Source organism: Trematomus bernacchii, unplaced genomic scaffold (assembly GCF_902827165.1).
Source record: "Trematomus bernacchii unplaced genomic scaffold, fTreBer1.1, whole genome shotgun sequence".
Taxonomy (NCBI): domain Eukaryota; kingdom Metazoa; phylum Chordata; class Actinopteri; order Perciformes; family Nototheniidae; genus Trematomus; species Trematomus bernacchii.
Window position 1 is genome coordinate 1384469 of NW_022987608.1, and position 22108 is coordinate 1406576.

At 41.5% G+C, this 22108-nt stretch overlaps 3 protein-coding genes across 5 annotated transcripts in view; 1 reads left to right on the forward strand and 2 right to left on the reverse strand.

Moving 5' to 3' along the window:
- Positions 1-10877, reverse strand: part of dnajc2 (DnaJ (Hsp40) homolog, subfamily C, member 2) — an 18345-nt gene extending 7468 nt beyond the window's left edge. The window contains exons 1-9 of the mRNA XM_034131529.1: positions 10631-10877; positions 7564-7754; positions 7130-7205; positions 6947-7045; positions 3697-3919; positions 1606-1671; positions 1429-1520; positions 1186-1307; positions 62-211 (exon numbers count right to left, since the gene is read on the reverse strand). Coding sequence (XP_033987420.1) covers positions 62-211; positions 1186-1307; positions 1429-1520; positions 1606-1671; positions 3697-3919; positions 6947-7045; positions 7130-7205; positions 7564-7754; positions 10631-10685 — 1074 coding nt within the window. The 5' untranslated portion in view covers positions 10686-10877. The remainder of the gene's footprint in view (positions 1-61; positions 212-1185; positions 1308-1428; positions 1521-1605; positions 1672-3696; positions 3920-6946; positions 7046-7129; positions 7206-7563; positions 7755-10630) is intronic.
- Positions 10878-11253: 376 nt separating this feature from the next.
- On the forward strand, positions 11254-18919 carry psmc2 (proteasome 26S subunit, ATPase 2). The gene is made up of 12 exons (XM_034131534.1): positions 11254-11411; positions 11716-11753; positions 12102-12183; positions 12524-12623; positions 12911-13042; positions 13132-13204; positions 13332-13427; positions 13675-13839; positions 14344-14431; positions 15751-15953; positions 17718-17814; positions 18667-18919. The coding sequence occupies exons 1-12, from the start codon at positions 11342-11344 to the stop codon at positions 18822-18824; spliced, it is 1302 nt and encodes a 433-aa protein (XP_033987425.1). The 5' UTR covers positions 11254-11341; the 3' UTR covers positions 18825-18919.
- The window catches only part of slc26a5 (solute carrier family 26 member 5), a 31215-nt gene continuing 27997 nt past the window's right edge, over positions 18891-22108 (reverse strand). For all 3 annotated transcript variants that reach the window (XM_034131532.1, XM_034131531.1, XM_034131533.1), the window contains exons 17-18: positions 20694-20748; positions 18891-19532 (exon numbers count right to left, since the gene is read on the reverse strand). In XM_034131532.1, coding sequence (XP_033987423.1) covers positions 19372-19532; positions 20694-20748 — 216 coding nt within the window. In that variant the 3' untranslated portion in view covers positions 18891-19371. The remainder of the gene's footprint in view (positions 19533-20693; positions 20749-22108) is intronic.

Sequence of the window (22108 nt, forward strand, 5' to 3'; positions counted from 1 at the left end):
AAGCACTCTTACTGCTGAAGGTTAGAAAGTGTCCAGAGATGCTTTTTTTCTGAGCACAAACCTTGCAGGAAGTCCTGAGTTTCTGCCTCTCCTTCTTGATGGCCTTCTTCTGGATCTCCTTCTCCTTCTTGGCCAGCTGAGCCACCTGCCTGGCCTCCTCTTCCTCCTTCTCCTTCGCCAAACGGGCCGCATCTATCTCCGCCTGCCGGGCCTGAAAACACACAGGAAACTGACTGATGAGACACTTGTCATCACATACTCATTTAAAGGGGCCCTAATGTTTCCCCACATCAGCAGGAGAGGACTCTTTAAAGTAGAGACACTAAATACTGATATACACCTGAACCTCAGCAGGAGAGGACTCTTTAAAGTAGAGAAACTACATACTGATATACACCTGAACATCAGCAGGAGAGGACTCTTTAAAGTAGAGACACTAAATACTGATATACACCTGAACCTCAGCAGGAGAGGACTCTTTAAAGTAGAGACACTACATACTGATATACACCTGAACATCAGCAGGAGAGGACTCTTTAAAGTAGAGACACTACATACTGATATACACCTGAACATCAGCAGGAGAGGACTCTTTAAAGTAGAGACACTACATACTGATATACACCTGAACATCAGCAGGAGAGGACTCTTTAAAGTAGAGACACTACATACTGATATACACCTGAACATCAGCAGGAGAGGACTCTTTAAAGTAGAGACACTACATACTGATATACACCTGAACATCAGCAGGAGAGGACTCTTTAAAGTAGAGACACTACATACTGATATACACCTGAACATCAGCAGGAGAGGACTCTTTAAAGTAGAGACACTACATACTGATATACACCTGAACATCAGCAGGAGAGGACTCTTTAAAGTAGAGACACTACATACTGATATACACCTGAACATCAGCAGGAGAGGACTCTTTAAAGTAGAGACACTACATACTGATATACACCTGAACATCAGCAGGAGAGGACTCTTTAAAGTAGAGACACTACATACTGATATACACCTGAACATCAGCAGGAGAGGACTCTTTAAAGTAGAGACACTACATACTGATATACACCTGAACATCAGCAGGAGAGGACTCTTTAAAGTAGAGACACAACATACTGATATACACCTGTCTACTTTAATTGTGTGTGATGGTTTAAAATGAAAGACTCTTACCCGCTCCTTCTCCTCCTGCTCTCTCTTCTTGGCTTCAACTTTGGCCTTTTTCTCCGCCTCCTTCCTGGCTTTCTCCTCATCTTTGAATTTCTTTATTCTCGGGTCAAGGCTGTAGGCAGAATCTGCAGCGAAGCAACGAACAACACATGAGTCTCACTAACATTCAGAAGAGTTATTGGGGGGGGTTTTCTCCATAGTAGTGGTGGTGGTATTTTGGTTGTGTCTTGCAGTGTGAGACTGTACCAACTAGGTTTCGCATTCTGTTCATCTCCTCCTTCTTCCTCACGGCTCTGGAACCTCGATTCTGCTTTTCGATCCACCGCCTCTCGTCTCGACTGCAGGGAATACAGATAAAAACACCCGTCAGATATTTAAATCTATAACTCAGGATGTGCATCGGTACGTTGGGTCGCTGCTCACCACTCAGCCTTATCCTTTTCCTCCTCATCGAGGTATGAGAATTCCCTCCATGAATCGAAGTTGTACCTTAAAAAGGAAATGGACAAAAACAAGTTTACACACACTGATCTTCTGTAGTTTTTATTTTTGACACGGATAAATGTTTCTGTTCTGACACTAAATAAATACTGAACATGAATGCATCTGTTCTGACACTAAGTAAATACTGAACATGAATGCATCTGTTCTGACACTAAATAAATACTGAACATGAATGCATCTGTTCAGACACTAAGTAAATACTGAACATGAATGCATCTGTTCTGACACTAAGTAAATACTGAACATGAATGCATCTGTTCTGACACTAAGTAAATACTGAACATGAATGCATCTGTTCTGACACTAAATAAATACTGAACATGAATGCATCTGTTCTGACACTAAGTAAATACTGAACATGAATGCATCTGTTCTGACACTAAGTAAATACTGAACATGAATGCATCTGTTCTGACACTGCGATCAGTTTCTGAAATGTTGGCATTTGCATTTATTTTTGATTAATTTAATCTGTTTTTATCTCTGTGTTTAATAATATCTGTTCTACTTCCTTTGTTTTATAAAAGGTGTATAGTTAATTTTCATTCTTTGTATTTAAATGTCTACTGATTAAATGCAAAAGCACTTTGTAACCGTTTAAAATCGACTATATAAATAAAGTTTCTTATTATTAATCCGGTATCGAAATAGATTTACTTGAACCCTTTATTCCTCCTATTTTCAATGACAAAGGAAAGGATTAAGCACTTTAACATGTTCTGCTAATATAATAATTGATCAATTTTAGAAATGAATCTCCTTTAACCGTTACGCTTCTGTGACTAAATGTCAAAATGTTTACATATTAAGAGATCAACTCGCCGTAAAATGTTAAAGTGATGCCAGAAAACTATATTTCTGTTCGTCAAAAACTGTATAATTACTCAAAAAAAATGACAATGGTGTCAAAAAGAGCATCAGACGGCTGAGACGGCTTCGTTTTTACGGAGCACCGACGTCACGTTGTTGTTGTTGTTTACGTCCGTCCCGCCATCTTGTATACGGGTGTCATGAGGCGCTTTCACACCAGAGTACTTTTCCCGTTTAGTTCCGATAGTTCCTGGGATTTTGCGTTCACACCAAAAAGAGTATTTAGTTCATGAGAAATTTTACCCCCTTTTCAGTCCCTGCTAGAGAGCAGGTACTATCCTGGGGAGAAAAAAGTTCCAATTTCTGATTGGCTGGGCGGATTGCAAACCACGCCCCGTAAAACTCTGAAAAGTTTTGTGAAGCCGCCATTGTATTTGCTGGCATTCGCATTATTAGCATTAGCATTAGCCCAGCGCACCAACGCAGAGAGACTAACTTATGGCAACACAAAAGAAAACATGGGAGCGGTGGAGATGAGGAGGTGTCGGCGTTCTGGCGATTTACTCTGAAGGCTTCAGTAGAAGCTGCTGGGAGTCCCAGCAGCTTCTACTGAAGCCAGTCCCCAACTCCGGGAACTTCCGGCCGGGGACTTCGGGTGGCAGTATACGCCGTGAAGTGGTTTGCGGCCTGCCAGTAAACCCAAAACAGAAGAAGAAGAAGTGACGTCAGCGGCTTCATTTGCCTAATCCTCCCTCAGGGACTTATTCCGGTGTGAACGCGATCTGCTCTTTAGTTCCATGGGGGAACTAAGTGCTGGGAACTAAGTGCTGGGAACTAAGTGCTGGGAACTAAGTGCTGGGAAAGTACTTGGTGTGAAAGCGGCTATGTTCTCGTGATAATTGACATATCTTATAAACAAGATCAGCGCCGCAGTATCAGCTCATACTATAGCTTTATAGGAAAACCCCTGACTGTGGATATATATATATTTTTAAGAGCGTTGATCGTGTTGTATTTTTGTATATTTGGGAATATGGGGGTTGAGTAAAGGGTAAGCGGATTAGATCATACTCTGTATACTTTTGGATATGTTCACCAATAACTGATAAATCTGATTATTCTACACGTTACAGAAAACAACCCCTTATAAAAATCAACGTTTCTTCCAACAAGGCGGCAGATTAAACGTTCCCTACTCACCAAAAAGAGTAAAAATTATCGACTTCTTCGAAAGTGGACTCCATGGTCCCCAGCTTGGGCACGTGCTTTTTGGAGGTCCATCTTGCATTTCTCTCAAAAACGGGAGCATACACTTCAGTAAAGTTCTCTTTGCCTTCGTTCTTTGAAGGCACGGTGTTATCGAAGGTGGGGTCTACGCTGTCGAACGCTCTCCTCTTCACCGGGTCCGACAGGATCTCAATAGCTGGGGGTTAAAAAGAGAAACACGGGAAAGAGAAACAGTGAATTTACGACGATCAAGTAATGAGTGAGAGCTGATTAACAACCAGAGTTTCTTCAAGGCAAGGCAAGTTTAATTATATTGCACATTTCAACACAAGGCAATTCAAAGTGCTTTACGAAAATGAAAGACATTAAGAAACATATTATGAAATGACATTTAGGTCGCATTCACACCTAATAGTCCGTTTTCAGGTGCGCACCAGACGACAGTTTGTTACATTGTTACATTTTTCAGAAGGTTCGGTTTGCGTTCACACGGCCAAAACTCAAACGGACTATAAACTTTAAACGCAAGTCATGTGCACGGAAATGCTGTTCAACCATTGGTCAGACATTAAGGGGGTAAAAACACAAATCCCGACAATTTCTACCGGAGCCTCCGCCATGGAGCATCGGCAGGTTATTTTCATGCTGCTGTTAATCTGGAGGTCAACAGACTATAGCGGCCCGCGCATATGATTATGTAATCAGACAACGTCCGTTAAAAAAATAATAACACATAATGAGAGACGTTCTGCAGTCAGGAGGAGGTTTCACAGACGACAGGTGGCTCTGACTTTTATGTATAGTTGACGGAGCATTTTTACTGTTACGACACTGTTCAACACTTCATTCTGCTTCACTCTTTAACTAAACAAGCGCGGATGTCTTCAAAAATCTTTAGGGAAAGAGTCTTTCGCTAAAGATTTTGAAGACACCCGCGTTCTTGTGACGCGTAAATACTACACTTCCTATGTTTTGGTGCGGACTGCGTTCACACCAGCGATGATCCGCTCCAGAGTTCACTAGCAAGCGCTCCAAGACCACCTCTTTTAGGCGGAGCAGAGTCCGGTTGTTTAGTTCACTTCAGAGGTCTCGGACTGCGTTCACACCAACCCAAACGAACCACACCAAGCGGGTAAACGCACCAGGGTTCGATTCAACCGGACTCTACAAGGCTGGTGTGAATGCGACCTTAAAAACACACTAATTTAAAAAGCATAGGAACATGAATGAAAGTCCCAATGCAGTGTGAGATACACACATCTGAAATGTTTAGCTCTCACTTTCTTTCTTGTTTAACTTGTCCTTCAGTCCAGGACAGTCTCTTAACTTGTGGCCCTTCCCATATGCTATAACTCCATATGCAAAACATGAGGACATTGGTTTTGTTTTTGATTCTTTTAACATGGAATATCTTTGCATTTCCCATTTCCTGTGATACAAAATTGCTGACCAAGTGTTCTTATTTACTCACTGGAATACAAATTCATTGAATTGGTTCTTTTGCAGGATTACTGGGTGGTAGTTTCATAGTTCCTTTTGATACATGTAAGCATTTTAAAACTCTTCAATGGCCCCCACGCTACCTCTCTGAGCTGCTACACCCCCACTCGCCTTTATTCAGGTCAGCTGATCACCTCCTGATTGTTTCCAGAACAAAGCTAAAGCACAAAAGGGGGGCCATGCTTTCGCTGCTGCCGCCCCTAAACTGTGGAGCCCCCTATATATATATATATATATATATATATATATATATATATATATATATATACTTTTGTTGTTATGTCTTTACTTGCTCGTAAAGCGCTTTGAGCACCAGGAAAAGCGCTATATAAATAACACGTAGTATTATTATTATATGTCTCGTCTTAAAACCAATGTCTTCTCCTTGCGTTCTGCACCCTGTAGATGGTAGTGCTTTGAAATTGAACATTGTTTTTGCTATATGGCTGTTGTTTTTACTTGTGTTCTTATCTTAGCTTAATTTATTTTGTGAGCTGCACGGTGTGATTTTGTATTCCTCTGTACAGCACTTTGGTCAGGAGGTTTTAAAGTGGTTTATAAATAGAATTGGATTGGAACTAATTGATCCATCCATCTTCTCCCGCTTATCCGTGGTCGGGTCGCGGAGGTATCAGTTCCAGCAGAGAGCCCCAAACGTTCCTTTCCCCACATCAACCAGCTCTGACTGGGGGATCCCAAGGCGCTCCCAGGCCAGCGAAGAGATATAATCCCTCCACCTGGTCCTAGGTCTACCCCTCGGTCTCTTCCCAGCTGGACGTGCCTGGAACACGTCCCTAGAGAGGAGCCCAGGTGGCATCCTTACTAGGTGCCCGAACCACCTCAACTGGCTCCTATCGACGCGAAGGAGGAGCGGTTCAACTCCGAGTCCCTCCCTGATGACTGAACCTCTCACCTTATCCCTGAGGGAGACGCCAGCCACCCTGCGGAGAAAACCCATCTCGGCCGCTTGTATCCGCGAAACTAATTGATGTGTTAGTTAATTAAGAACACACACTATTTATTGGCCATAATATATGCTTGAATTAATTAGATATATTTGAGCCATCAGCCTCTGCAAATCGTTAAGAAAGGTATTTCTCTGTACAGAAGGTTTTAAAGTGTTTCATAAATAAAGTTGGATTGGAACTAATGTATGTGTTAGTTAATTGAGAATTTCTTCAGTAGAGGACAGCCTCACTCTTTCTATTTATCGGCCATAATATATGCTTAAACTAATTAGATATATTTGAGCTATCAGCCTCGGCAAAGACGTTAAGAAATGTTGTTTTCTTTATACATTTTGGAGCTATTTTAACCTCATTGAAAAGGTAACAGGTACAGAACATGACCGTGATATAAACAAACAACAAATAGCGTGTGCGTTCCATTTTCACTCTACAGCGAGAAGCTCATGGGGCTTTCCCCAACCTGTGTCGTTAAATGAAACCTCAGATTTGCCTTCTTAATAGTTTGTTTGGGTCCCTCACTTCCGTTTTGCTTCTCATGCACTGATTCGCTAAGCTGAACAGCCAATCAGAGTGATTTATTTGGCCGACATGTAGAATCGGTGGGTTTTCGTCCGAAAAGGTGTCGGCACGGCTGAAAAGACACGACGGTGCGGGACACACCAATCTGAGTAGGGCGTGTCGACGCTCATCGTCGGCCTGACGCCCATTGATGGCCAAAATCGTCTTGGTGTGTCCGGGGCTTTAGTGTTGTATACCTTTAGTTATACAGGTGAAGTAGTCGTTGTCTCCCTCTCCAATCTGCTCTCCTGCAGCTTTCCTCTTGTCAGGATGGTGCTTCAACACAATCCCTTTGTCTGTTGAATGAGCAGAGAGTCAATAACACTATTGACTGGAAATCTAATAAAAGGATCCATTGGAGGAATAATATATATACTCACGGGCGGTTTTGATCTGTTTCTGCGTGGCTTTGTACCTCAAGTGAGGAAGCCCGAGGACACAATAGTGATCTTGATTCTGACAAACAAAGTTATAATGAGTTGAGTTTAATTTATAAAACACACACACACACACACACACACACACACACACACACACACACACACACACACACACACACACACACACACACACACACACACACACACACACACACACACACACACACACACACACACACACACACACACACACACACACACACACACACACACACACACACACACACACACACACACACACACACACACACACACACACACACACACACATCACACACACACACACACACACACACACACACACACCCACACACACACACACACACACACACACACACACCACACACACACACACACACACTTTGGATCTTTACCTTCCAGTCTTTGGGGTCGAGGGTCCGCAGCATGGGGTATTCCTGCAGCACGAACTCCTCGTCCTCCGACTCCTCTGAGGACTGCTGCTCCTCCTCCAGCTCCTGGAAAGAGGCCGAAGCGGTCCTGTTCCTCCTCTTGATGTACGCCTCGAACCAGCGGCCCACCGGCTCCACCTGGATCTGCACCGAGGCTGAGGACACAGAGCAGAGAACACTGATTCCTGACAACTTCACTTGAGTTCAGAGGCGTTTAAAAACTCATAACACATTTTGTACAATTTAGCCTTTTAGGAAGCAAACTCCTGGGGTGTTTCTCAATGTCGAGGACGCTTCCTTGGTAGACCCATGGATGTATAATAAGAACTGGATACAGCGTCGGAGGCGGGGTCTCGTTCTTTCCTATGAGAGCTGCTCATTGGCGCATGAAGTCAAAATGGCCCAACTTTTGAGAGAGCGAAACATCACAGATTACCCATCATGCCTAGCTGCCAGAGCAGAAGAACCCGTATGTGCGCTCACAGAGCATGCGCCCCTTAAGCCCCGCCCCCCGAGCTCCCACTCTCGGCTCAGTAGAATGAATGGAGACAGAAAATAAATCTAGATTCGGCTTTTAGTGCATTTTACAACTTTAAGGACCTAATGATTCTAATAAGGGCTATAAAATAGTTCATACTGGGTAGTTTATTTAGTTTAAAACAAATTATCCACCGATTTACAGACGTCTCTTTCCCAATGTTAGTCAATGGGAAAAAGTTGTTTTGGGCCGGGTGACGTCACGGACTGATACGGAAATTGCAGTACCGCCGTTTGGACACAACGAATGTTGGGCACAGAGTCCGGCGCACTTCCTGGGGGCTTGGGTAGGACATGGGTGTTTCTCAATGTCGAGTAAAGCTGCTCCAGAGCCACTATTTCAAGCATACTACGTCATCGAGTGCCGCCGAAGGACTGTTCCAATGTCCAGCATACTTGGAATTCTACCGAGCCCGGCGTACTTCGTAGCGAGAAATTTCGAGGCTGCACATGTGTAGACTCCGCGGTCTTAAAATCCCCACAATGCTTTGCGCACGGACAAATTTCCCCAAATCTGTGGCGGAAAATGTAAGACGGGGCCTCTCATATGACGCACACCTGCACACTTGCTCGCCTGTTCCACTCCTGGCATTCAGAAACGAAGAGTGGAACAGGCTAGCAAGTGTAGCAATCTAAATGTATTTTTTACATATGTCTACTCTATGTTATTTTTTATGTCTTTTACTGGTATCTGTATTCTGTGTGATAACAATGTTCTGTGAAATGTCTATGGTAAGCACTTTGGACTGCACTTGTTGTATGAAAGGTGCTATACAAACAAAGATTATTATTATGTGTCATAGGTACAGCTATAGTGTAGATATGGAAATCTGAAGTCCCAGGCTCCTCGAACAGAAATAATATATATATATATATATATATATATATATATATATATATATATATATATATATATATATATATATATATATATATATATATATATGACTTAAAACCATCTGTCATAAATCCGTCTGCTACTGGACCCCTGACTTTTTATCAACACCATAAAAACATTATGAATCACATTAATGCAAATCATGCGAACAGTATCTCGTTATATTTAAAACTGTACATTTGCACGTTGCAAATGTCTGCTCCACACTACCTCTTTAAAATCTGCACAGCTCTCCAGTTATAGTCATATTTTATTAGATTTGACTGTACTCAGATCCTCACATAATTATATTTTGTGTACATATTGTCTTTATTTGTTACAATAGCCTTAAAACTAAAAGTGTAATATATTACAGTGGGTCTTTGTATGCACCACATGTACCACTCGTAAGTGTAAACCTAATTGGTAATGACACCAATTCCGATTCTCAAAACAATAAAACAAATTAAAAAACAATAATAATCGTATAAGAAGAAACAGAGTAGACATAAATGAGAATGAGGCAAGAATAATGTGCAGGAAAAGGGAACTATATACAGAATAATACGAGCTAAAAATAAATATGGAAACAAATATGGAGCCTCAACAGGATATTAGATTTGTCCTAATGCTGATTTTAATATAAACACATGAGGATCTTGAAGAATAGACACTGACATATGCTATGGATGGGACTAAAATAGAGTTAACAATTCAAACATGTCAGCACTATTTGGTAAAGACTGAGGGTGGGACAGAAAGGAGAGACACCTGATTCTCATCTGAACACCTATATGGAGCCCCAACAGGATGTTAAGTTGTTTTAATGCCAATTAAAGTAATATATATACACATATTAGGATCTTGACGAATTGACACTGAGATGCCTAACAAATATTGTAACTGGTACTTTTGGTTGTCCACCTTTTTGTTAATTGTAGTTTGTGTAATTTCAGTTTTTATCTTTCATATTTTAAGCTAGCCTCTTAATTAATATTTGTGCCTCTTAATTTGTGCCCTTTGTGGCAGTAATACAGGTACTCTGATATCTGTACTATACTAGTACTAATACTACCACCACTAATTCTAGCACTACTACTACATTTCTATATACGTATGTATATCAGTGAGATTATATATCGTAGAGTATTCAATGTATTCAATAATTTCTAAATATTGTGTATTATTTAGATACTATAGTGATACAAGTCCTTTCAATTGAGAATTTGTATATACTTGCTTGCTTTGTTGTATTTGTACCTTTTAAACATTGTTAGATAGTGTAATGATTAACAACACTGCTGCTGTTACAAAATAATTCCCCATTTGACATAATAAAGTATCCATTATAGTATTTAGTACAGTCATCCTGGAGCTAATTCATTACTTTCTACATTTTTTACATGTGTCTACATGGCAGTTTACTAAATACAGTTTTTAATTCTGTCTCTATCGTTATTGTCTCTTTGATTTAAAAGTGTTAATGTCCCCTCTTTGGGACTAATAAAGGTATTCTGATTTGTATCTATGTTTAGCTGCGTGTTAGAGCCTCCATGCCCAGCATTGTAGCTTCTTTAGCCGGCTAACGTTCACCCCCTCCGGCCTCCCGGTACTCACCGACAGCGGCTTTAAAAACAGCCGTCTCATCTCCGTCCAGCGCTGTTAACAACATCTTAGAAAGTATGAACTAGAAGAGCATTCAGGTGCAAATATAATCAGGTGAAAGTGTTCAAAGTGCTGGAGTTGGTGGTCGCTCATTAAAACACCACATGGGCCTCCTGGTGCCGAAAAAACGAGCCGTGACGTCATGTGCTCAATAACTCCGTGTAGGGGGATAATGGTTCCTACGTAACTTTAGTTCCGCTTTCACACAAATATTTGATTTATCCGAAATTGGGGATTTATTTTGTCAAAGCATGAATAGAATAAAATACAAATAAAGATGAACAGTACAGATTAAACATTTAAAAACAATATATACCTTTTCTCAGTAAAAAAGACCCATATTCAAGTAACGTAGGGTGCAATATGTAGGTACAGTATGTGAAAATTATTCATGTTTATAGAAAAACAGCGCGTTTTCACTAGAAAATCATTGATATCATTTGATTATTTAATATGTATTACCTTCAATTATAAAAGTATCATTTATGTGATTTAAATATGTATTACGTTATTGGTGGTGCTTCATCAATAAATGTCCGACCTGTATTTCCGGTGACTGGCAGAAAGAACCGGAAGTCAGAAACCTGCTGTGTAATCGTACCGTTTTTAGCTGTTGAAGAAGCAGCTTCTTTTTCTAGGAGACACTTTAATCTCACATTTAACATGCCGGACTACTTGGGAGACTCTCAAAGAAAGACCAAGGAACCGGAGAAAGATGACGCACCTATCAGATGTAATCCTAATAATATATGAATTATTAAAAACATTCAGTTCTTTCCTGTAAAGAAACGTCGATTAGCTTCATGCTAACGTTAGCTATTCTCGTGAAATGTGGTGCTACTTTTTTTACGAATGCCTTTATTAGCCTATTTTTGGTTTGTATATAATGTACTCTGTTTATAGTAGGAAGGAGTTAGTATATGTTGTGTAAATGTTAGTTAATAAAATGTTATTGCTCAGATAGATAAGAGTGCTAACGGCCCAACGACCGGTGTTGTCAGAATGCAAACTCATTATTGTTGTTTATTTCTCAACAGCTTTGGATGAAGGAGACATTGCTCTGCTGAAAACATATGTAAGTACACCGGGAGATACAGTGAAGCACATTAGTTTTAAATGTGAAATTGGTTATATCCACATCCAGCACCAGACACTTGTTCTACTTGGAAAGCTGTGGGAGGTCATTTGCACTACTGTGTATATTTTTACTGTCATAGTAGCCTAACCCTAACCCTTTTGTATGTATACCTCTTAATGTGTGTATATATAAGTGGGTGTACAGGTGTGTTTATATATTTGTATACTTTGGGATGGTGAGAAACAGCCTCTCGATCTCCCTGTCTGTGAGAAATTGACAATAAAGTTCACTTTGATTGTTATTATATGTATGTTGTCTAATGTGGTGCTTGCTGTTGATCATCAGGGACAAAGCACCTACTCCAGACAGATCAAACAAGTTGAAGATGACATCCAGCAGCTGCTCAAGAAGATCAACGAGCTCACAGGTGGGTGATCAAAAACATAAATATGCAGGAGGCTGTGGCTCAGTGGTAGTATGATGGACTTCGAATCAGGGGGTAGCAAGTTCGAGTCCCACTGCAGTCAGCATGTCGTTGTGTCCCTGGGCAAGACACTTCACCCCAAATTGCTCCTGTGGGGATTGCCCACAGTACTGAATGTATGTAATTCGCTTTGGATAAAAGCGTCTAACAAATGACATGTAATGTAATGCTTAAGACTAAAACATGTTACTATACTTACGTTTTCTCAGCTGCTGGCTTAAGATTTTGTGATTGAATGCTGAAATATGTCTGAATTTGCTGTTGTGTTGTTTGGCTTTGACAGGCATCAAGGAGTCGGACACAGGCCTGGCTCCTCCTGCACTCTGGGATCTGGCTGCAGACAAACAGACTCTGCAGAGCGAACAGCCGCTGCAGGTTGCGAGGTGAATACAACTTGACTGATCTCTCCATCAATGCATGTGTAAAAGTCTGGTTTAAAGGTCTACAAAAATCAACCAGAGCAACTTTGAATTAGTTATAGCATTGTGGCAAAAACTAGGGCAATCGTTTTGGTTGTGGATGTTTTTCTGCTATGTATCTCGACTCAACAAACTCCAAAATGCTCAGAGGGCTTCATCCATAACAGCCCACTTGTTCTTACTCTCTATCTCTCAATCAATGCCTCTGTATAGATCCCGTTTTATACATTTCCTTCGTATCGTTTTACCAGATGCACCAAGATCATCAACGCCGACTCTGAGGACCCCAAATACATCATCAACGTCAAACAGTTCGCCAAGTTTGTGGTCGACCTGAGCGACCAGGTGGCTCCCACTGACATTGAGGAGGGCATGAGAGTGGGGTACGTTTATATGTCTCAAATATTGCTTAGAAATTGAAAATGTCTTGTGTAACAATCTTCTAAATGTCTTGTCCCTTCTGTCCTTCCAGTGTTGACAGAAACAAGTACCAGATCCACATCCCTCTGCCTCCTAAGATCGACCCAACTGTCACCATGATGCAGGTATGGATCTGCTCATTTTAGTCACATATTTGTCGCCATTTTTGACTCGGCTTAGTCGTGAGAATTGCATAAAAGTGTGCAATGTTTCACAACGAGCTGTAGCATTAACTGTATTCTCATGTTGTAGGTGGAGGAGAAGCCCGATGTGACCTACAGTGATGTCGGTGGATGTAAGGAGCAGATTGAGAAGCTGAGAGAAGTGGTGGAGACCCCCCTGCTGCATGTGAGTGTTCACAAAGGAAGACATCCCACAGATAAATCAACACCAGAGCTTTTCAGGAACACCGTTCAACAGTTTTTGCAGTGATTCTAATAAACAAGACATGCTGTCACACTTCGGTTCTGTTCATAATGATTAATGCAATAAAAAAAAGTACAGACTCGATCTGACAAAGTAATATCGTATCGTAGACTATGCAAGTGTCTGCAGATTCGTTGATCTTCCTGTTTCCCTCTCCTCTGCTCACCAGCCCGAGAGGTTTGTCAATCTGGGTATCGAGCCCCCGAAAGGTGTGCTTCTGTTCGGGCCCCCCGGCACCGGAAAGACTCTTTGTGCCCGAGCCGTGGCCAACCGGACCGACGCCTGCTTCATCAGAGTCATCGGCTCCGAGCTGGTGCAGAAGTATGTGGGAGAGGTGAGTGATTACAGAGGGACACCAGGCGGGGAATAACAGCTGTTTGATCGTGAATATTGAATGAAAATAGTGAACGTCCTCTTCCAATATGAGAGTAACATGATAACAAAGGTATCCCAACTGTAGCTGAGTACATGACAGGATGTATGATTACCTAGAAGAGCATCAGGACTGTGTGAGGCATATGATAGCTATGTGATTAACATGATGATTCAGCCTCTATGGAGATAGACATATGACAAGCATGCTCATTTCTGACGTGGAGCTAATCTGCAGTAAACATTGAATACTGCTTTCTATTCCTCCATCTTGTGACTGTGTAACTCCCTCTCTTGGATATCAGCATGTGAAGGACACTGTTCAGGAACTAGTTGATGCTCTGTATGTGATGACTACTTCCATTCTGGAGAGGATCACAGATACATGGATCCTGAGATTGAAGCTCAAGCCGGTGACGAGTGATATTTTTCTAACAAATATAAACGATTGTGTGTGTGTGTGTAGGGAGCCAGGATGGTGCGTGAACTGTTTGAGATGGCCAGGACTAAGAAGGCCTGTCTGATCTTCTTCGATGAAATTGACGCCATTGGAGGTGAGGCTCTCAACTGTCCAAACGTTTTTATAGGAGAATTAATTTTACTGCACATTTTACATGTCAGTGTTGCAATCCTTTCCTAAAAGCTTAAACTGCTCTCACATCAGGGCAACACCAAAATATATATTTCAAAAGACTAAAGATTCTGATCTCAGAGTAGAGTGCCATATCATTTATAATAGTTTTTTAGTTTCTCCCTTTCTAAAACCCTGAACAGTTTCCACATATTTTACTTACACTACCTCATAGGTTCTAATTTCAATGTAGATATACCTTTTAAAAATTGCTATATACACACTTTTTTAATGTATAAAATACCCGTTCTATATGTTTCTGTAGTGGATTGGTCTATTATAGAGTTCCCTTTATCCTTTATATTTATATTATTATTGTGTATTGTTTAGATACTTTATATATTTCTTTTCTACTATAGGCGCGTTCACACCGGAGTACTTTAACCCGTACTTTTCCCGTTTAGTTCAGATAGTGCCTGGAATTTTGCGTTCACACCAAAAAGAGAACTTAGTTCATGAGAACTTTTACCCCCTTTTTAGTCCCTGCTAGAGAGGTGGGACTTTCCTGGGGAGAAAAAAGTACCAATTTCTGATTGGCTGGGCGGATTGCAAACCACGCCCCGTAAAACTCTGAAAATGTTTTGTGAAGCCGCCATTATATTTGCTGGCATTAGCATTATTAGCATTAGCATTAGCCCAGCGCACCAACGGAGAGAGAATAACTTGCAACACAAAAAAAAACATGGGAGCGGTGGAGATGAGGAGGTGTCGGCGTTCTGGCGATTTACTCTGAAGGCTTCAGTAGAAGCTGCTGGGAGTCCCAGCAGCTTCTACTGAAGCCAGTCCCCAACTCCGGGGACTTCCGGTGGCAGTATACGCCGTGAAGTTGTTTGCGGCTTGCCAGTAAACCCAAAACAGAAGAAGAAGAAGTGACGTCAGCGGCTTCATTTGCCTAATCTTCCCTCAGGGAACTTATTCCGGTGTGAACGCGATCTGGTCTTTAGCTCCATGGGGGAACTAAGTGCTGGGAACTAAGAGCTGGCACTAAGTACGGCAAAGTACTTGGTGTGAAAGCGGCTTATGGATATGTACATATTTACCATTTGTTTACTTTGTATTTGTATCTATTCATAAATATCTTTAATTAATTTGCTATGACTTCAAACAACGCTGCTGTGACTGATCAATGTCCCAATTTAGGATGAATAAACTACTGTACAAAGCATTTACATTTAATAAAAAAACAAACGTATCAACACAATCTTCCACATTAACCTGTAACCCCCCCCCCCTCTCTGCCAGGCGCTCGTTTTGACGACGGAGCCGGTGGAGACAACGAGGTCCAGAGGACGATGCTGGAGCTCATCAACCAGCTGGACGGCTTCGACCCGCGAGGAAACATCAAGGTTCTGATGGCCACCAACAGGCCGGACACCTTGGACCCGGCGCTGATGAGACCCGGACGTCTGGACCGGAAGATCGAGTTCAGCCTGCCGGACCTGGAGGTGAGTGCAGGCTCCACAGATACACTCTCATAAATCTGTACGACGTGATTAGTCCCAGTTTCATTAATAAACCCCAGAGAGGGCAGAAGTACACGCATCCTTTCCTCAAGTAGAAGTACAGATACTCGTGTTTAAAAATACTCTGGTGAAAGTAGAAGTACTGACTAAACTTCTTTACTCAAGTCAAAGTAAAGAGGGCTTTGAAATGTACTTCAGTAAAAAGTACCCATAACTAGCAGCTGTTTAAAGAGTACCTGACCTCCCTTTATATTAATAGAACAATAATGTCATTGTTAGCTAATGAATGTTTCCATGCTGAACAACGGCAACATGACAACGTTTTCATTGGTCCCTCTTCTTTAGAGAAGACCAGGAAATGATGGATACACGGATCGTGTTCAAATCAATAGGCACGCAATGACTCTAAATAATAATGATCACGCCACCAAACACACATTCAAACTAAAGGAACCAGCCTGTTTGGGAAATGTGAGAAGTAGAAAGTACAGGTATTTGGGTTCAACATGTAAGAAGTAGAAAGTACAGGTATTTGTGTTCAACATGTAAGAAGTAGAAAGTACAGGTATTTGTGTTCAACATGTAAGAAGTAGAAAGTACAGGTATTTGGGTTCAACATGTAAGAAGTAGAAAGTACAGGTATTTGTGTTCAACATGTAAGAAGTAGAAAGTACAGGTATTTGTGTTCAACATGTAAGAAGTAGAAAGTACAGGTATTTGTGTTCAACATGTAAGAAGTAGAAAGTACAGGTATTTGTGTTCAACATGTAAGAAGTAGAAAGTACAGGTATTTGTGTTCAACATGTAAGAAGTAGAAAGTACAGGTATTTGTGTTCAACATGTGAGAAGTAGAAAGTACAGGTATTTGTGTTCAAAAAGTAAGAAGTCAAAGTAAAAAGTCGTCAGAAAAATAAGTAGTGGAGTAAAGTACTGATACCAGAAACATGTACTTAAAGGGGACCTATCATGAAAAATACACTTTGTGATGTCTTCTATACATAAACATGTGTCCCCGGTGTGTCAGGGAACTCACGCAGCGTCAGAAAATAAAACCCTCTCTTTTCCTCCGTACCCAAATCTCTAAAAACGGGGCTACAACGGAGCTGATCCAGATTTGCGTCCGATATGACGTAATATCTGAAATGTGGACCCACGGCCCTATCAGAAACGTTGCTATCAGAAACAATGCCCGACTGTTTTGGACGTAATATGGTCGGTGTTTACATTAGCATCGCTAACACTCAGAGCTAACCTGTACTGGAGAGCATGTGTGTGAAGAAGCAGGAAATAAAAAGGAACTCACCTTGTGGTATAACCGGCAAGAGAGAAAGCCTTTGAGCTCCATACTGTTTCAGAGAGAATCCTTGATAATCCATGATATGGCGTTTCATCACGGCAGTATTTAGTTTAGACAGTAGCTGCCGGGTCCCGCATGAGCTCAGACCCCTCCTTTTGTATTTTGTATCAATTCTTCTTTTTTTTTTAAAGCTTTATACCCCAAATCAGCACTTTTGAAACAGGAAGTGAAATAGAGGGATATGAGGCATGGCTAGAATGGGTGATCTGTTTGGTATTTTGAGCAAAACACTTAATAGACATGTTTTTTTTATATATCTGAGACCTATGCTATTGCCTAAAAATAGCATGATAGGTGACCTTTAAGTAGAATAACAAAGTATTTGTACTGCACTACTTCCCACCTCTGCTAAACCCCAATCCTCACCTCTGTTTGTTTTTACATTTCAGGGTCGCACACACATCTTCAAGATCCACGCTCGCTCTATGAGTGTGGAGAGAGACATTCGCTTCGAGCTGCTCGCCCGCCTCTGTCCCAACAGCACCGGTAAGACTCACAGCAACTAACCAACATCTGTTCTCTCAATTCTCTCCTATAAAAGACCCCTCACACTATATATCCCGTCCCCAACTTCTTCCTGTACCTCTGTTTACGTTAGTTTCTCCTCACTTCCTGTTCTGAGAATCACTGAAATGTGTTAAATGGTAAAATGTGCTACTTTTGATGTGGGTCTGCTATCAGTGTTGAAGCTTAATGTAGCCAATTGAAGATATAAATTACTCGGTGTGCTATATTGATGCAGAAAACACATGAACACAAGGTCCCTTTCTCACATTTAGTTGCTTATTTAGCTGGTTTTGAATAAGGACTACTAGTTACTAATACTATATGATGTGTGGCCACAAGGGGGCACTGTAACATAATTGTGTCACTGTCCAATGAAAATAGTAAAAGGTGTATATAATGGGTACGGAAGTACTATTATTGACAGCTTACAAACATATTTTCATGACTTTTCCTGCTTAGATTATCGCAATTTAACTCTATCTAATTGTAAGTGCATAATAAAAATCACTTGCATCCAAATAACTTAAATCTTCTAAACTCAATTGTTGAAAGACCTTTTTTGACATCAAAACCTTGTTCTAAAGATCTTAATGTGGACCTGCAGGTGTTACGTAATGCAGAGTAAAGGCATTGTGTGTGTGTTGGTCAAATGAAGTATGCAGGCTAATATATAGACCAATCAGACGGTTGCAAAAGGTGTCTCTTATCTTTATAATGTCTCCTCAAAGGTAATGCAGCTAAAATGACAGCCTGAACTTGTACACTTCATCTTGATTGTCCTGGCGGTTGTTGTGTCAGCAGTGTCTGATGTGGTGTGTGTGTTGTTTCCAGGCGCTGAGATCCGCAGTGTGTGCACGGAGGCCGGCATGTTCGCCATCAGAGCCCGCAGGAAGATCGCCACGGAGAAAGACTTCCTGGAGGCCGTCAACAAGGTCATCAAGTCCTACGCCAAGTTCAGCGCCACCCCCAGATACATGACCTACAACTAAGTGTGTGTGTGTGTGTCGCTGGCTTTTTACTGTCAAAAGAAGCTGTCCTTTCTGTTCTCATTCTTGTTCACTTCAAAATAAAGTTTATTCCAGAATTGAGTGTACGTGACATGTTTACAAAATAACCACATGATGGTAACATTTAAGGCATCCTGTATCCTTTAAATAACAACGCACAATACTACTTAACAAACATGATAGTGTTTTTGCTGGTTTAAATATGACACAATACAGCATTTAAATACTCGTAAATCTATCAAAACACAACTTCTCAGTAACATTTGATACCAGCAGGATGAGGCAGTTTCCATCACTAGAACAAGGTCTTATGGCAGCAGCGGCTTACTCTCCCAAAGACTTCTTAAACAATCCCAGAGAGGAATAAGGCTGGAGGAATGTCAGCTGGAAACTACTTTCCTGATTGGCTAAAAGCAGAACGTTGCTCTATGCAGCATAAAGTCAGACTAAAGTGCTTCATCAGATGGCAAAACATCCACCTTGGCTATCAGCGGTTTCTCCCAATGCTAGCTGGGTACAGTATCTGCCGTCACTCGACGTGGATCTGAGGTGTTTTAGCTTTGGTCGGAGCAAACGCTGGATGTGAGCGTTGGCAGCTCAGCGCAGCGTCGTGGACGGTGGGAAACACCATCTCTGGAGTCATGACCCCCGAGAAAAACTGTAAGGAGTCCAGGTCAGACAGGAGGTTCCCTGTGAGATCAAAGCAGAGAGAGAGAGGTCACAATGTGTTCTCATATCACTGTGTTTTAATAATAATAATAACACATTTTATTTTTAGGCGCCTTTCATGACACCCAAGGACACCGTACAATTCGTTAAAAAATAAATAAAACGCTAATAGGCAACAAAACATGATAAAAACACAAACAGGAAATCATGGAGGAGACAGTCAAGTGGACACAAATGAAACATATAATAGGGAGGACTACAGTCAGTAGGCAGATCTGAACAGGTGGGTTTTTAATTGGGATTTGAATGTGGTGATTGTGTCTGACTGTCGGATGTGCGGGGGGAGGGAGTTCCAGAGTCTGGGAGCAGTGCAGCTAAAAGCCAGAGGCGTGGGGTGGGGACGGTTAGCAGACCAGCAGAGGAGGGAGCGAGAGGGGGTGTACTCCTGAAGGTCAGCCAGATAGGGGGGGGGCCAGGTTATGTAGGGCTTTGTAAGTGAGCAGTAGGTTTTTGAAGTTGATGCGGGATTGAACAGGGAGCCAGTGGAGTTGGATGAGGATGGGGGTGATGTGTTCTGAGGCCTTGGTGCCGGTATTTAAGTATTTACATATATGTTTGTGCTCTACCATTAAAAAGGAATACTTCACCCTCAAAACGATCATTTTTATATCAATTATTTGCACCGTTTTGCCTCCACAGTGAATAGGGAATCTAAAAACAGTCTTAATGAATTGAAGTAAACGGGATTAACTATATCAAAACATCAGCGTACAAACTCTCACACAACTCGTGAAGAATGAGCAAGTCTCAACTATACTCACTACTTTACAAACACAAACTCACACACATGAGAACAAGCCTGAAGCTGTGTGTGGGATTGCATTCAAATAGAAGCTCAATAGGAAGTAGATTTTTCACATAACAGGAACTTGCCTTGGCATTGGTGCATATTACAACATATATAAGGAAACTAAATTACAGGTGATGTTTTTATTGCTGTGGTTAAACACCGCCTCATTGATTCTTTGATTCTTTATTTACCATCCAGGGCATGCAAGACAAGCTAAGTTTTCCTTAAGATCTTTTGGGAGGAGTAACGGGTATATAAAGGACTATTTTATGGGTGAATCACAGCCTGACAGATACAAACAAATACAGAGAAAAGTCATGAGGAGGACTTACGGCTGCAGCCGGCGATGACCACCTGAACGTCCACAGCTGCATATTCCAGAATAACCTGCAGAGACAAACACTCAGTTACTCCCTGAGGGGAAATACTGAATACTACAAGCGCAAACCAGGATACAACTCCAGAGCTTTTACGTCTACACCTCCCTCCTCTTGGTGTCCCGATTACAAACTCATATTGTAAGGCTAAGGTCACATAACAAGAAAACATGTGGTCCTAAATCCAATACATGCTGTGATCTATGTCAAATCAGTGTGTTTTTCCACCTCATACTAAACATTTGGATCATTCCCCATACTGCTATTGCCAGGAGGCTTCTTAAATGCAATGATACACAGTGTATATACAGGAAAAGACAAGGTAACTATATCAACAATTACATTAATGGACAAAAACCAAGCAGTAGGAAATATACACATGCATTAAGAGTGCATTGAATGCATTCCTCGAGCAACCAAATACATCACTCCCAGTACTGATGAGGCTACTAGAATCATATGGTCATCTCTCAGGATATAAGATGAATGTCTCAAAAACACAGGGACTTGCTCTTAACTACACTCCATCAACAGAGATCAAAGAATTGTTTCATTTGAATTGGAATCTAAAGAAAATCAAATATGTGGGGATTTACATCACTAAAAGGAACATCTGAATTATTCAAAGCAAATTATGGCAAGATCATTGAGGAGATTCAAAAAGATATAGACAGATGGTCTACTCCACCACTGGATTTTAGTTCAAGGATTGAGACAGTCAGGATGAATATATTACCCAAGCTGCTATACCTATTCCAGTCCCTACCAATGAAGGTTGCTCAAACTCAATTCACAAATTGGGATAGGATAATATCTAGGTTTATTTGGGGAGGTATAAAGCCCTCCGACTCCCAAAGGGTAAAGGGGGTAATCTGAAAGAATACTTCTATGCTGCCCAGTTGAGATACATGGGCCGTTTCTCAATCGCGAGTAAAGCTGCTTCAGAGCCACTATTTCAAGCATACTACGTCATCGAGTGCCGCCGAAGTACTGTTCCAATCTCCAGCATACTTGGAAATCTACCGAGCCCGGCGTACTCCGGGTGTTTCTCAATCGCGAGTACGCTTGCTTGGTAGCACATGTCTGCCGAGCATCTTGCTTCAGAAGCGAGTCAAGAATACTTCCTGACATTCAGAAAACAAAGTGTGGAACAGGCTAGCAAGTGTGCAGGTGTGCGTCATATGAGAGGCCCCGCCTTACATCTTCCGCCACAGATTTGGGGAAATTGGTCCTTGCGCAAAGCATTGTGGGGATTTTAAGACCGCGAAGTCTACTCATGTGCAGCCTCGATATTTCTCCAAACGGAGTACGCCGGGCTCGGTAGATTTCCAAGTATGCTGGAGATTGGAACAGTACTTCGGTGGCACTAG